The sequence below is a fragment of the Oreochromis niloticus genome, linkage group LG14, assembly GCF_001858045.2.
Source record: "Oreochromis niloticus isolate F11D_XX linkage group LG14, O_niloticus_UMD_NMBU, whole genome shotgun sequence".
NCBI lineage: Eukaryota > Metazoa > Chordata > Actinopteri > Cichliformes > Cichlidae > Oreochromis > Oreochromis niloticus.
The window spans coordinates 40,304,334-40,320,555 of NC_031979.2; the positions used below are offsets into that span (position 1 = coordinate 40,304,334).

The window sequence follows — 16,222 nt, forward strand, 5'->3', positions numbered from 1 at the left end:
CACATAATTAGCAGGTCAGCACACATCGTGCGTCTCCCCAGCGGGATTCTGGGAGAGCGCTTTAAACTGACAGAGAACGACTTAACAGGAAATTAGAGAGTCAGAGCAAGGAGCCAAGAACAGAAAGGATGAAGGAGACAAGGAGACACGAGCAAACACAAGGGGAGAGGAGATTATAACCGCAAGAATGTAGGAAATGAAGAGAAATTTGGGGGGGGGATTAAGAAGATAAGACCAAAGAGGACATCAAGAGAGAGGACGAGGAGATAAGGAAACAACAGAGGTAGAGGAGGCAGGGAACGAAAAGGAAATAAGGAGAAACTGGGAAACGGGAATGAAAGGAAATAGGAAATGAGGAAAGAGGACAAGAAGGAGATGTAAGAAGAGTGGAAAAAGAGGACGAGAGGGAGGACAAGGTGATGAGGCGAGGAAACAAAAAGAGCAGAAAGGAAACAATTGAAAAAAGCATAGAAAATAAAGAGCTGCTGAGGAAACAAGGAAGGGTAAGAAAGGAAGAGGAAACAATGGAAAGAAATAAAAAAAGAGCAGAGGACATGAAGAAAAAAGAGAAGCGAGAGGAAAATGAAAGGAAACAAGGAGACGGAAACGACTCAGAGAAGGAAAGAAAAAAAGAGTAGAGGAAAAGTGACAAGGAAAAAAGGAAATGAAATAGAGTGCAAGGAGACAAGGAAAAGGACAGACCAGGACAAACCTCAGAGGTGAATCCAGCCCTCTGATTGGTAACTCAGTGTTTAATGAACGTGGCTCTCCCACACACGCACGCACACACACACACACACACACACACATTTTAGTGCGGTGGGGTGATCCCAGAGTGGATACTGTCCCCGGGTCTCATGCACCACAGAGCCCGTTCACAGTGTGTAACCCCCTTTTTTGTCGCTATAACTTACAGACGTCGCCTGAATGCGTCACATGACGATCGTCCAAACAGCACGCGAGTGATTGAAGTCATTTGTCAGAGGAAACCAAAGACAAACGAATCACATCAAGGGCTCTTCATAATCCCGCCCCCGGCTGCTCCGTCGGTCACGTGAGTCTTCTTCTTCTGTTATTTCCATTTTTTTTTATTTCGCTTTCAGTGTGTGATTAAATTTAAAGGGTGAAATAAAAATGTTCTTCTTTAATGATGTGTCGAGATTTGAATTTATTGTTTGTGGAAGAGTGATGATGTTGATGTTTGTTTGTTTGTTGATATCACACATTAAACTCTCAGTATCATAACGGGAATTACAAAGTATCCAATAACGCAGCATCCAGCTGACCCCGGGAGTCGCTCACGTCTTTGCTCGGTTTTATTTAGTTTAGATTAAAATGACAATAAATTAAAAATAAAGCACTGTGACTTGATTTCATTTTTATATGTTGTGTTTTTTATGTAATAAATAATTTAGATTAAAGAATCAAAATGAATACCACGAGTTTAAAAGCTGTTAATTTCAATAAACAACAAACTGATGTCCAAAATAACACAGAGGAGAGTGAACAGGGTCGTTCATCGTGCCTGCGGCCTCCTCGGGGCTGCGCACGGTGTTTTGGAGCTGTCTCTTATAGATGAGGGTGTGGGCTGCTGCAGTTTCATGTCAGGAGATGCAACCAGTGAAAAACCAGGAAATGAGGAAGTTATCGGGAAAATGTTGGTTGATTTAAAAGCTGAGGTGTTTGGTGTCAAACCCAAAGGTCAACAAGGATGATAAGCTACATTTTTACAGTGGTTATCATCTGAGTAGAAATCAGTTTAATCTCATATTGTTTCAGTTTTATACTGTTTTCATTTTTAATGACACTTTTGATAAACTGGTGTTTCTGTGCTGCTCAGCCTGAGCTGCGTGAGACGTTCACAGAGTAAAGTCAGGGACGATTAATGTCCTGTAACGTTTGGACAAACATATCCTGTGTGTTTTTCTTCACAATCATCTCTCAGATGAAGTCATAATGACGTGAGACTCGTCTGTAAATACTCTGTTAGGAGGTACTCAGTCACTGTGGTGATGTCAGCCAGCCTGTGAAACCTGATGAAGGCCAGACCTTCACTGAAACCACGATCATACTGTCACTTCCTACATCACTGTGACTCGGTGTACACACATCTACACGATATAAACACGCAGTCAACGCCACCCCGGGGGGCGGGGCTCCCGTTAATTCTGTCACTCGTTGCTTTTGTCTTTCTTCTTTGTTTATTTTATGGATTTTGGAATATTTTCATCCTCCATCACTGACCTGATGAGAATCTGAGTGGATGCTAAAGCGCCGGTGCCTTGCTGAAGGGCGGGTCAGCGGGAATCAGACCATCGTGGGCGATGGTTCATTCATTCATCACCGTGGAAACACACAGAGGCTGTTTCCACCCAGCTGACGGGCAGAGATAACACACACACACACACACACACACACACACACACACACTCTGCTCCACCTGATAACATCTGTTAATCTGTTTTCAGTTATTTTCCATTTCTCCAGCTGCAGGAGTCACACAGCTGTTTGCATTTTATTTTAAACTTTTACTCATTAGACCGAGTTCTTCCTCAGCCCCTGACTCACACACACACACACTCTCACACACACACACTCTCACACACACACACACTCTCACACACACTCAGACTGAAGGAGCTGCATGTAACGCATGTATACGGGAGATAATTTATCCCGCTGATTATAAATCAGCTGAATCTGTTCCCGCTCAGCTCCTCCTTAAACGATTTGCCGGGTTTCTTCCTGAGCATCATTCAGGATGTAATTGGTGGTGTTTTGTGGTGCTGAAGCTGTTGTCTTGATTATTATTTTTGAAAAATCCTCATTATTCACCCACGTTTATCTCATATTTGAATAAACCAGGCTGAGTGCGTGTGTGCAGAGGCTGTTTAATCCAACAAAAGCCTGAAGAATAAAAGGGAAGCACCTGCTGCGTGGCTTCACTTTTTAATTTTGCAGCAAACAAACACGCCGTCCTTCCTCCTCTGAGTTTCCTCGTACTCACCACCAGCCCTGACCCCTGCTGAGCTCACAGACGCTCTCAGGCTGATGGCCTCACAGAGGTTTTTCTCTGTAAACACATAATGCTGACTTCCTGTGAGTCGTGCAGGCCCAGGCTCTCATCGGCCACGTGAAGTTTGGGCTATGATGGAGAGTGCACGTTAACCAGCCACTTCATTAGGTACAGCTACTCCACTGCCTTTCATCTATTCAGCCCGTTTAGTCACGCGGGCGTTCATGATGAAGAAAGAGGGTTTAAGTGACTTTGACTGCAGCACGTCTCAAAGCTCAGATCAAATGGGTTTCTCAGACCTGACGATGCGTTCACTGCACTCCCACGGCCTCCACAGTCACAGCTCAGCAGAGCACCATCAGGAGGAAGCGGACAGTCACGTGATGGATGCAGCACTATAGCAGCAAGCTATCATAACCTGATGCAGTGTTTCCAGCACCTTATTCAATCTGTGCCAAAGGGAGCCCAACCTAGTGGTAGCAAGGTGTACCTAATAAAGTGTCTTGTGAATGCGCTGTGGTGAAACAACCTGAAAGTTACCTCAGCACCACAGACGTGCCACAGTGGCCTCGCAGCACGAGGTCTGTGGATCAGAAACATGGCCCCTCAGCTTGCCGTGTGCAGCAGGTTCACCTTCCTCCTGTCCTGCATCCTCCTCTTATCTTTGGGCTCTTATTTTTACTGCAGTGAAGAAGAGCAAACGACCTGTTTGCTGTTAGTTCAACAGATCGAGTTTGTTCACACCTGCAGCTGTAAGGAGGTTGGACAGACGTCAGTACGTCGGAGAAGAGTGAGAGCGTTCGCTCTTTTATGGGGTCGTCACGTTCTGTGTAATAATTAAGCACAGATCAGACATCACAGACATGAGTCGAGCTGTAAATGTGACCTTCGCTCTGCTGACGTGACCTCGCCTCAGATCGGTGTCTGAGACGCTGAAATAACAGCGGACGTATTCGTTCTCCCGAAGTCCTCGAGTGAAACACGAGCAGCCAATCGGTGGCTTATGTTCAGGAAGAGGGCGGGGCTTGAGTGTGCGCATTAGTGTGAATCTTTCAAAGATGTGTGTGAGTGATGTTGTGCCCTTTAATGGACTAAAGTGTCTGCCTGTAATGACTCCGACTCTCTCTCAGCCGTTTAATGCCTTCAGCCAATATTTGCTCTCTCTCTCTGCTCTCCATTAAAGGTTAATTAGACTCGCCCCTTTTGCTCTTTGTTCAAACACTGAGGCCTGCTGCTGTTTCCACACAAACACACCGATCGCTCCCAGTGCTCCCACTGCTCCTCCCGGTCACGCATGCTAACAGCTGCTGCACAGCTGGATGTGTGTTCACAGTTCGGACAGACAGAGAAGGCAGGGACACAGACTTCACTGATTTCTCTCTTTATTTGATAATTACATTAATTATTCAGGTATGATGCAGCCAGACAGCTGCTGATTGGTCCATCCAATCTCTCAGGTGAAGGCCAGGTGATAGGGGATCAGTCCACTGGTACTAGGAAGGCGTGGACTCATCTGGAAGCAAAACAGAAGACAGGTGAGACACCAGGTTGGTATCCAGGTTATCTGGTATAGTTTGTAGGTGTAGCTTAAGCAGGTGGTCACGTACCTGGGGGGGCTTTAACAGGAAGTGAGGCCCTTCCAGTAGAAGTTCTTGCAGCCAGCCTTGCGTTCGCGGGGGGGTATGCTGTTGGGTTGGTCGGCAGACCGCTCCAGGTTCATCCTCCCTCCTGTTGCCTCAGCTTCCCGCTGGACGTCGGCTTCAGGCAGAGACATCTGAGCGAGCAGGTCCTCCACCGCACGTTTACTCCACTCCTGAGGATCCAGAAACCAGTTTAGCACCAAAGCAGACTTAGAACAGTTTAGATCACTTTTTTGGAACCACGTGGTACACCTCGGAGTTTGGCAACAGTGATGAACGTGTTTAGAAAAGGTCGGAATGATTCAGTATGGATTAGGACACAACTAAGTAACCAAACAGAAGAGCTCAGAACCATTTAGAGCAACTTGGAACTGCCCCAAACTGAACTAATCCATCTAAAGAAAGTCTTCTTCAGACTTCTGGATTCCTTTAGAGTGTTTCTGGGATTTGTATTGCAGGGATCTTCCCAAGAAGATACATTTGATCTGAACTGATCTGCTGTTTCCAAAGTCCCAAAACATTAATGTGGATGAAAAGAGCAAGAAATCATAAGAAGAAACAAACTGTCCAGTTTTATCTGCAGAAGAATGAAACGAGGTAGCTCGACTTCTATTGTAAATCACTTTTTGTTTGTATTTTTGCTTTTTCCACTTTTGTGTCTCTATGATGTCATTGAGAGCAAATATCCTGATATAATCATCTCAGGCAAACACAAGTCCCACCCACATATTCAGCAGCCAATCAGAGTTGGATTCAATGAAGGCTGACGGGAAAGGGGGAGGAGCTGCACCAAGGCCCAGGATCAGATAAAGTAGGATTATTCTGAGCTGTAAATCATGCAAAGCTGCTCTGGTAGAGTTAAAGAATAGAAATATGGAGCTGAAGCAGAACTTCTAAGAAACACTTGGAACCCTCTAACTGTCTTTCTGCTACTTTGTGAGCTTTGCTTAGCATAAAAACATGTTGAATAAGAGGGAGACAGCTAGCCTGGCTCCAGAGATAATAAAGCATCTCACTAACAGAGCCTTATCATCGTGACACTTTAATCTGAAGGGAGCTGTTTCCCCACTGTTCCTTCAAAGTAATGGCATGCTAAAACGATGCTGCGAGCTGTCAGGGTGCTCGGTCTCACCTGTGACAGAAACCCTGTGCTGTGAGGTCGTTGCAGCAGCCGATGATTGCGCAGCTCCAGCTCCAGCTCCAGGTCCGGGTCCTGCAGCTGGTCTCTGTCTGGCTGAGAGGAAACTCCGGTACTGCACAGAACCAGTGCCATGAGAACCAAAATGGCGGGAAAACGTACACACTGCATACCTGGAGGAGAGGAAGAAGAAGAAGAAGATGTTAAAAGAGGAAAAGAACCAAGAAAAACAGCAGAAGAGAAGAAGAAGCTCCTACTGGTGCTGGTCTGGTTTCTTCTGTTGGTCCTGGTGCTGGTTCTGGTTCTTGGCTCTCTCTGGTCCTGGTGCTGTGGGTGCTGCCCTTTTGAAGCCTGGTGCTCCTCCTCCTGTGGGTCACATGACGCCGTGTGGCTGATTGACAGCCGGCGAGCTGCGAGGTGATGAAGGAACTCTGACTTACAAGTTAAACAAAAGTCCATTAGTCCTTATTGACTTTAAATGGAAGCCGAGCAATAAAACAATAAACCTATCAGCAGCAGCGCGCCGCAGCTGCCGCCGCTCATCTCCGACAAATGCAACGGCGGAACGTCGGGCTGAAGAGGACAGGAATTAACGGAGCGTTCAGAGGATTAGCAGACTTCATTAGCACTCGCTGATATCTCCATTAAACAAAGAGGCAGCAGCAGAGAGTCGCCCACTCAACATTTAGTCAGAACAAACACGACTTTTATACCGTCGAAAAACACTTTGTGCTGCTTTCAAATGTTCTTCTGCAGGGAGACAGAGTGGAAATGACATCAGGGAATCCCACCAACACGGATGACTCAACGCAGTCCCAGCAGAGCGTAAAATAACACTCGATTCAAGTCCAACCTCAGTGGAAGCACTTTAGATAACGGCTCGCAATAAAGAGCGCAGCTCTTCACGATGCACACGCCGCGAGAACTGATCCTGATATTATATTTCGGGAGGGACACATCTGATCTTCCACGGGAGAATAAATGCAGGAGCATTAAATGTTCACATTTAACACTTTCAAATATTTATTTGTGTGCTAAATCGAATCCAGTCTGTCCAGTTTAATGAGCAGAACAAGAAAAAGAAAAGAAGTTTTTCTTCCTGCAGTTTGGATGAGCCGTTAGCAGTTTGGCTAATGCTACAGTAAAGTGGATCTAACCAGTGCCAGGTTAGCAGTGACCCCTCCGCCTCTTTGTTAAGTAAAACTGATGACATCACTCCAGATAAATAAAACCAGGGTGAACTGAATTTGATGACTAGTGTTCCACTTTCAAGTTTCAGAATGGCTGAAGCTGTTTTCAGACGGCCATCTTTGTAGTCATAATAATAACAGAAACGTTGATTTCTGCAGTTCCTTTAACCCAAGGATGCTTTACAAAAGTGTAGAAATAAAGCAAAAGGCTGGAGGCTTTGTTTTTGAAGGGAGAGAGCTCCAGCCGATGGAGGCTGCTACACTGAGCCTCCGTCCCCAGAGGAAGGGAGGCCGGTCTGGGACAGAGAGCAGACCCAGGCTATGACAGTAGCGAGGTTGTCTGTATGGGTGCAGCAGGTGAATTCACTGCTACATTGCTAATATATGCACGACTGTGAAACAGGTTTCTTATGTTCTATCTGTTCGTTCAGTTCAGGCTGATGGGGGCTGTCATGGGGCAGGACTGACAAAAACACCTCCAACCGATTTAGAATCAGCAGGAACAAAGTGATTCTAAATCGGTTGGATTTAGAATCGTTCCGCCGTTGTATTTGTTGCACATCGTCAGGAGGAAACATGCACAGGAAGCCCACAGGTACAGAGAGAACATGAAACAGCCAGCATGGAGTCAAACCGAAGAGCTTCTTGCTGTAAGGCACCACCAAGCTGGAGCTGAGGGGTTTTTAATCTCTGCCTCTCTTCCACGGCACGTCTGTGTCCTGCCTTACTTCCCTCACCCCAGCCCTGGTTCTTCCTGTTAAAAGGGGGGTGGTCTGGTTGTTGGGGTTTCTCTGTATTACTGTAGAGTTTTTACCTCACAGTATCAAACACCTGCCATGATTTTGCGCTATTTAAGTACATTTGAGTTGCAAAGTGAAGGATGAATGAGTGAATCAGGCGCAGTGTTACATGTTTTCTTTTGCACCCACATTATTTTTTGACATTATCCAGTTATATTGATGACATCTACAAAATCCCCTGCCCTTATATGGTAGCAGTCTCCCCCATCAGAGGCCACCATACTGCTAAAACCACTTAAGAAACAACAAAGAGGCCAACTCTGCCTTTAGACTTCCAAGATCCCAATCTGATCGAGTATCTGTGGGATGCGCTGGAACAAGCCAGATCCAACGTATGAGTGCAGACACCCACCAAGTTCTCGTGTCTGTCTTTCATTTGTTTAATGCTATCTCTTGGTTGTGGTCACCACAGTTTGTAACTCAATTGCCCCTTGAGGACAATAAAGGCTATCCAATCCAATCCAGTCCAGCCTGACCCAGCCTGATCCAATCTAGTGCTGCAGGATGGATTATCTGCACAAACACTGCAGCTCCCCTCATTGTTCCTCTGTGACCTCTGACCTCTTTCTGCTGCGGGACCCTTTGCAGCTGATTATCACTCCGTAGTGCTCTGACATTTTTACTGTGGCGCCTTGTTTCACTGAGGACAAACTCACATTCTCAGGCCTGAATGACACAAACACTTCACCCTCACAGGACGTTTAACAGGTTACTTCTGCTTTCCCTTCAGCTACCTTTGCTCAGAGCAGCCGCGCTTGTAAAGGTGCCAGATGTAGAGTTTTGTAGTGTTTTTATAGGCTTTTAAACAAGAAACAGAACACAAAATATGACAGAGTCAGTTTACAGTTATTTAAAGTGTCTGCAGAGCGTGCTTGTGCTCTGAGAACCGGCACGGAGGAGCTGCGCCGGTTCAGCCGTATCACACCGAGACAACACGTGAAAGCTGGGATATGACACAATCATAGAAACAGAGGTAAGTCGTGATTTTTGGAGGGTTCACACGTTTCATAAGTCTACGGAGGAAATGGCTCTGTTGTTGCCACATCGCAGTGCAAGGGATCACCTGACCAATAATATGGCTGCTGTGAGGTACCTGTACAGGCATTTCTTAAGATAACTCTTTATTGTCATTGCACCGTCATACATAGTACAATGAAATTGGAAAACTGTCCTACGTCGGCACTACATACAACACAACACGACACGATACGACACATCACAACGCAACACAAACAACACAAACAACGCAACACAGTATAATAACTTAGTAATAAAAAAGAAGAATAAGTGTATTTGTATTGCACACTGTTATTATTGCACATTAATTATTATTGCACCTTGTTATAAATATAAATATTCTTATTGTTACTGTTATTGGGATTTAGAGATTCTTTTATTGCTGCCATATAACCTGCCTTATGATAAATGCATTAATAACATGTTCTACAGTGTTATTTTAGCAGTAATATTTCTTATGGGGTTCATAATGCATTGAATATGTTTGTCACCACATTCATTCTATTCACAGGTTGAGTTCATTCTATACACATTGCATATCTGTGCTTGTTTAGAGTTGATGTTCTATCCAAGAGGGTTTTAAGCTTCACTGGTGAGAGTGTCCAGGTGATACATGTTGAGGGAAGATGAGAACATAGCAGGTTAATTGCATGCATGCTTACAATACACATAAATCTAGTAGCAGGCCTGAGCGAAGGCCCAAGTGTCTTCTGCTCTCGTTTTGAGACCTGCGCCAATTCAGTCTACTTAGTGATTGATGACGAGGGTCAATTATTAGCTTTTAACGGCCCTGAAGCTTGAAGTTATTACCTTAAAAGGAAGGTGTTATCAAAAAGAGAAGTTATATGTCTGTTCATAGTTATTAGAGATGTACAAGATGTACCCTTGTCTGTAAACAATGACTGGACATAATGTGTTTTTGACCTGTATTGACATGTATGTGGGGGTGTGATCCTCTATGCTATAAAACCAGAACTCAGTGTATTTTTGTCAGAGCAAATAAGCCATATGCTGATGGTTGTTCTCCGTTGTCAATAAACTCATCGTTTGATTGTACTTTTCTGGGCCTCCGTCGTTTGTTGACTGGTCTACAGTTGATCGATCTCGCTTCACTGTTTTTACCATTTCTTCTTACTTATTAGTACCTGTGTCTGTGTGATGTACCTACACAGTGCTGCTGTCTAGCATTAGTTGTCTTGATGCTCAATAATCCAGAAGATCCAATAAAGCTGATGGAATGTTTTCAGTGGGAGAGTTCATCACTTATCCTAATAACTTCTTGTAAACTGAACAGTTGCGTAGTGATGGACACTTGCAAACTAGCGTATGAATCATACATAGTTCTTGGAGCTTCCTCTCAGGGACGAGCGCTGCTTCGAGAAGTCGAGGAGGTCATTTATGTGCAAATGGAGCGAGCCTCGGGAGCGCCTTCACTGTCTGATGGCGATCGCAGTCTTTCCCCGACTCTCTGTTTAATAGCACTCACAGCTGCTGATCTTAGTAACAACAATTTGCATTTTAACGATCATGAAACTGAGCTTACAGCTCATGTTAGTTAATAGTGAGTCTAAACTTCTATGCAGCTGTACTGTTCCTGAGGAGGGGAAACCTGCAGTGAGCTGAGACTGAAGAAAGCACCCTGGGATTAAAAGCACTCACTCTTATCTTCTCATGTCATGAACATAATGTGGTCACGTCTCCCCCACCCTGTTCTGACTGTATTTCAAAGTAGAATGGGAGGCAGAGCCTTCAGTTTTCAGGCCCCTCTTCTGTGGAACCAGCTTCCAGTTTGGATTCGGGAGACAGACACTATCTCTACTTTCAAGATTAGGCTTCAAACTTTGGACCATGAAATGTGTCTTTTTAATTTATTTATTTATTTTTGTATTTTTAAGTCAATCAGAGATGGCTGAAAAGAAAATGTTTTAAAAAGTGGCAGATTTTTGATGGAATGACTGAATCTCTGAGAATTTATTGCCACAGTATTTTCTTTAGTTTGTGTGGATGGAGGTTAGACAGGTTTGTGTTTCCACCCTCAGCAGAGGAAACTGGAACCAAATAGGAATATTTTAACAAAGAACATTAACACGACGCATTCGGGAAATTATTTTAAAAAATTAATAAAGCACACCAACGTCTGCATTCTTACTTATTTACTGTATTTATTTACTGACTACTTTTTACTTTTACTCCCTACATTTTAACACAAATATCTGAACTTTCTACTCCTCACATTTTAGAAACAGGCACGTTACTTTAACACGTTTGAGGGAAGTTATTATTTCACATCAACTGCGCACCTTCAAGCCTAAACAGTAACACAGCAAAGGCAGTCCTAATGGGTCATAATTACCAAGATTTAAGTCACGAAAAGAGATGAAAGAGGCAAAACTGTATGGATCATTTATAGTCAGGGGTTAAAATGGGCTACAAGGAATGCAGGTGTCTGTAGGTGTGTCCCAATTCATAGGCTGCATCCTCCTGAGGCCGCATTTGAAGGCCGATGACTTCACAGCAAGGCGACAAAGGCGATCCAAATTCATAGACCCCTTCAAATGCATCCTTCATTTCCCCAGATTTGAAGGATGGGTTGGGTGTATCCTTCATGGCCCAACATATCCCAGAATTCATAGCGCAGCCCAGCTATGATATATAAGTCACTTAGATAACTTAAACATGTTTCTGTTTGGCTTTTTCAGTGTTGTATTTGTTCCTGAGTAAATCGGTTTGGCTGAGATCAAAGTTATTAGATTAAATACAACTTTATTAATCCATCGGGTGGGTTCCTCCGGGATTTTCACACAGCTGAATAAACGTCAAACAGAAAACCGATTAAACAGACGTGTGAGACGGTCGAGAGTTTACGCCAGTGTCCTGTTATATTTTAGATAGCAAGGAGCAGACGGCCGAGTTTATTAAACTCCACGAGACAGCGGTGACGCAGATCTGAAGGCTAGACCGTCCCATTTCACAGCTGTTTACTTCCGGCCTTCTCGGTCTACGAAGGACCCCGCCCACGTAGACGGCGAAGGCCGGGTCCTCAGGAGGATGCAGCCTATGAATTGGGACACAGCTTGTGAGTAGTGTTAGCGGTACTTCAGCATCTAGCTAGCTCTACAGAAGAGACACAAGCATAAAGGGAGTGAGGTTTTTCAGTGTTTCAAATGCAGCGTTTCTTCCATCTCAACAAACTGCAAACACACAAACTGTGTGTTTGCAGTTTGTGTGTTTGCAGTTTGTTTCACAGTGTGTTGCAGCCAAAGGTCCAGCTGATTATTTGACAGGGAGGGGAAGGTGATCACTAGCTTCACTAGCTTCAAAGATCACTTGTAAGTCCTCATGTTTTAGAGCTGTACATGTCACATTATGTTTCTTCATACTGTGAAAGCTGCTGCTGATCAAACTGATGCAGACCAACTGTGATATTTAAAGACTGCATGAAAACCCTCTGCAGGTTAGCGCGGGTTAAACAGGTTAGCTTGCTGCACAGTGGCCGTGGTTTCATGGTCACAGTTAGCTTACATCAAGTGTAGCAGAGATTCATTGGCTGAATTCCACCTTCAGACCAGCTGTGTAGTGTCTAATATAAAGACAGCATGAACAGAGCAGAGGACGAACATCAGCCAGGAAAACTGGAGGAAGGCAGCACATCCACTGCTAGCTGCATTACCACAAAGCATTGGAGGTAAAGTGTCACAACGGGTCAGACTTCACAAAATTATTGTGATTCTTTTCCCCACCCTGAGCCGCTACACTATTACACAGCTGATTTTAGGGTTCCTCCACCTGCTGAATCCCACTTTAACCAAAGCAGGCAACAGAAAACAGCGATTTTTAAAAGTTCTCCCTTTGCTCTGTTCATGTTCCAGATGACTGATCTGAGTTGAGCACGTTCATTTACAACTGAAAAACATTTGTTGTAATTTAATAAAAGTTCACTTAGATTTTACTTTCTTGCTTTTACTCCAATCTTTTTCCGAAGAACACCTCTGATATCTTGCTGTTTCTCTTCATGCTGATGCACTTCCACATCGCTGACTTTTGTTGGGAGAGGAGCTGATGCTGACTATGTGGATGTCCTTCCATCCATCAGCTTCAGTACTTGAATGTGAAAGAAAACGCAGAGATTTATTTTCCCATCATATTGTCGGTAATAGTCAGTCAGTTTTATTTTGATGAAACATTCATCGTCACCTCGAACCTTCCTCCGGTGCTCTGGATCGTCACAGAAAGATCAATCTGTGATTCTGGGCTCCACAAACATTTTCTTCTTTACCGTCTTCGTCTTCATCATCTTCTCTGGATGATAATGAACAACACATTATCAGCTGCCGGTTGCTGTGGCGACACATTAACAGCGAACAGCCATCGCCAAGGAGCCTCTGGCATGAACACACACACACACACACGATGGAAAGCGATGACATCACGCTCCCCCCGTGATGTTTTTGTTTCCACCCTGAGTCACTGGGTGAAGTCACAAACACGACGATTACAGCAAAACACACTTTAATTTGGACCCGAGCGCTCACATCACGCCCTCAGCGTGAGCGGGAACGTTAACCGGCTCGACCGCCGCCGCCAACACCGCAAACGTGGCCAGATTTAGGCTTTAAAATGAAATTTCATGAATCGTCTTGTTGTTTTTGAACAGCGAGCAACATTAATAAGAGAAATCACTTATCTGCTGAGCTAATCTTTAGATATGAAAATGCATTAGAGGGCCGCTCACAGCGTCCTGCAGCCACACAAATCTGTGATTATCAGACAAAACAAGTTCATTAATCACTGCTGGGACATCGACACCGGTTACATGTTTCTTTCATGCAGACAATTTTTAGAAACCCCCAAAAGACACAAAACTCAGACACCCTGACACCATTCGTAAGGTAAAGCCCCATTAGAGCACTTCGCTCTCGCTCTGCAGGCCTACTTGTTGTTCCTAGAGTATTTAAAAGTAGAATGGGAGGCAGAGCCTTCAGTTTTCAGGCCCCTCTTCTGTGGAACCAGCTTCCAGTTTGGATTCAGGAGACAGACACTATCTCTACTTTCAAGATTAGGCTTCAAACTTTCCTTTTTGCTAAAGCATATAGTTAGGGCTGGACCAGGTGCACTGTAAAATGTAATATTGTGTTTAATTAAAAATATTAAATAGGCTGAACTCAGTTTTTATCAATTTGTTATTAGAACTCAATTTAAATAAGTTACCAGTACTTTTTATGCAAAAACGCTGATAAACTCCATTTATTTGAGTTGTCTTAACTTAGAAAAACTAAGTAAGCTGGAAGTTTTGCTTCTCAGTGCGGAAGGATCAAAGATGTGTTTTGAAAATGCCACGTGACTACCGTCCTCCTCCCTCTCGGATCAGTCCGCATGTTCACGGTGCATTTTTTATGGAATATGTTGAGCAAACCTGGAGAAGCGTCAGCTCAAGATATTATTGTTGTCATTGCTGTGGATCTTTACCTGATACACTGACTTGGTGAGTAAATGTTTACTCTTATTCAAACTGATTTTGTGGCTTCTCTTAGTTTAGCACCAGGTTTAAAATCTTGCTAGCTAGTTAGTGTTAGCCTAGCGTTGCTGCTGCCGCTGGGCTCATGTTACTTAAAAATTAACACCACAGACTTAAAAACCTTACATAAAACTATGTGGTGAAATTTTCTGTTGATTGTTTGAAATAAATAAGTGAGATAAGAGCCCAGACAAAATTCTTCGGGAGGTGCAGCCGTTAGGGGTGGGGTAGGTGTGGGGGGTGTGGGGGGTGGATAACAGAGCTCTCCGAAAACGTGGAAGCACTTTTGCAAATATGTGATATTTTGATAAATTAAGTAGATATTTGAGCATTACATAGCTACATTGTCGCCTGAAAATATCTTGAAAGGTTATTTTGTGACCCAGAAATGGTAATCTGGGGAAAAGGAGGATCGCATTTGTCGGCCATGGTTGTCGGAGCCTGTGCGTACTTGTAAGCGCGGCAATGGCGGAGGAGCGCCGCTGAAAAACTTATTACTTTTTCTGGGTCACAAAATAAACTTTTAAGATATTTTCAGGCGAGAATGTAGCTGTGTAAATTTCAAATATCTGCTCGATTTATCAAGACATCACATATTTGCAAAAATGCTCCGACGTTTTCGGAGACGTCTATTTTTTTTTTCATGCTTTGTAGCAGCTTTAGAACATCTGTGGCATCTATTAATGTCAAATCTAGCCTTTATTTAACAACATAAGCAAACTCCATGTTACAATGATTGCACAGCCATTAAGGATCAAATCAATGTTCTGTTTTTTCTCCCTCTGCTTGCTTCTTACTGTCTTTGAGGCTCGGGACCAGCACTCCTGTTGTTGGACAGAAAGACATCAGTAAGTATTTTGGTTTTCCAATATATTAGCAACTGTCAGTGACATTTATATTAATCAGGCTGAACTTTAATCATACTTTAGATCAGCCTGTTTTACTTATTGTTTTATTTGTGCTTTGGTTTGGGGAAGTTGTTTCTTTACTGATCTTTTCCTGTCTTCTGTTATTAGACTTGAGATATGACTGCACTATGCTGTTGCTGGTGACCACAGTTAATTCTACAAGACATGCTGTGTAAATACACAAACAACAACAGTTTGGTCTGCATTTCTTGAAAGGTCACATCCCCCAAACTTAGTTTAGAGGGTCTACACTGTATATAGTGAAGTCTGCAAGTTTTCTAACAGCAAAATCTGTTTTGTGCCCAAAATCATTTTGCACATCATTAGAATGAAAGTTGTTGGCCATGTTTGCATAGCCCTTTTTTAAAATGATGCTTTCATGACATTATTGTGTGTTGGGTGGTGGTCAGGGCTATCCAGACTGACAAGTGGGACATTGAATGTCACCTCTCCGGTGGGGAGGGAGCCTGAGATTGTCTAAATTGGAGTCTGTTTTATACCAAATGCAGAAAAAAATGTTTTAAGAAAGCAATTAAGTTCATGTTCCAAAAAATATGATTGTTTGCTTGCAGGACAACAGGAGAGATGAGTCCTCCGTCACAGATGGTGTGGTCAGTGAAGATGGTCGCCTGCAGGTTCAAGCTCATTGCATCTCCAACCCACATCCACTGCCACTGTACTTAAGGGAAGTTAAAGACTTTCTTCTGCACCTACATTTGGATCACCTCGATCCATGACAGTCATTCAGGCAGTAATGCCTGGACTGGAAACAAGCCATCCTTAAAATAATACAACATTCCAGCTCATGTGTTGGAATGGAAAACAAATGTGTTGTTTAAATTAGAGACTGCACTTGTGACAGAACAATAAATATTTTATTTTGATTATATAAGTAATGTAAGTACAAAACAAACTTGTGGTAGGCCTAAACTTATTTTCAGAATAATTACATCTGAGACTTTGTTTCATTGTAAGATTATAATTGTTTGTTGTTCAGC

At 43.5% G+C, this 16,222-nt stretch overlaps 1 protein-coding gene across 1 annotated transcript; it reads right to left on the reverse strand.

Annotated features, from left to right (window-relative positions):
* Window positions 1-4,381: 4,381 nt before the first annotated feature.
* Window positions 4,382-6,268, reverse strand: LOC100694069 (somatostatin-2). The gene is made up of 4 exons (XM_003448941.5): window positions 6,052-6,268; window positions 5,789-5,967; window positions 4,624-4,829; window positions 4,382-4,529 (listed from the first exon to the last, which is right to left on the reverse strand). The coding sequence occupies exons 1-3, from the start codon at window positions 6,251-6,253 to the stop codon at window positions 4,635-4,637; spliced, it is 576 nt and encodes a 191-aa protein (XP_003448989.2). The 5' UTR covers window positions 6,254-6,268; the 3' UTR covers window positions 4,382-4,529; window positions 4,624-4,634.
* Between the last annotated feature and the right edge of the window lie 9,954 nt (window positions 6,269-16,222).

Coding starts and splice junctions, on each gene's coding strand:
- LOC100694069 (XM_003448941.5), bottom strand. CDS start 6,253: ATGGACTTTTGTTTAACTTGTAAGTCAGAGTTCCTTCATCACCTCGCA. Junction 5,968..6,051: donor AAGAAACCAGACCAGCACCA/GTAGGAGCTTCT, acceptor CCTCTCCTCCAG/GTATGCAGTGTGTACGTTTT. Junction 4,830..5,788: donor GCACAGGGTTTCTGTCACAG/GTGAGACCGAGC, acceptor CTGGATCCTCAG/GAGTGGAGTAAACGTGCGGT.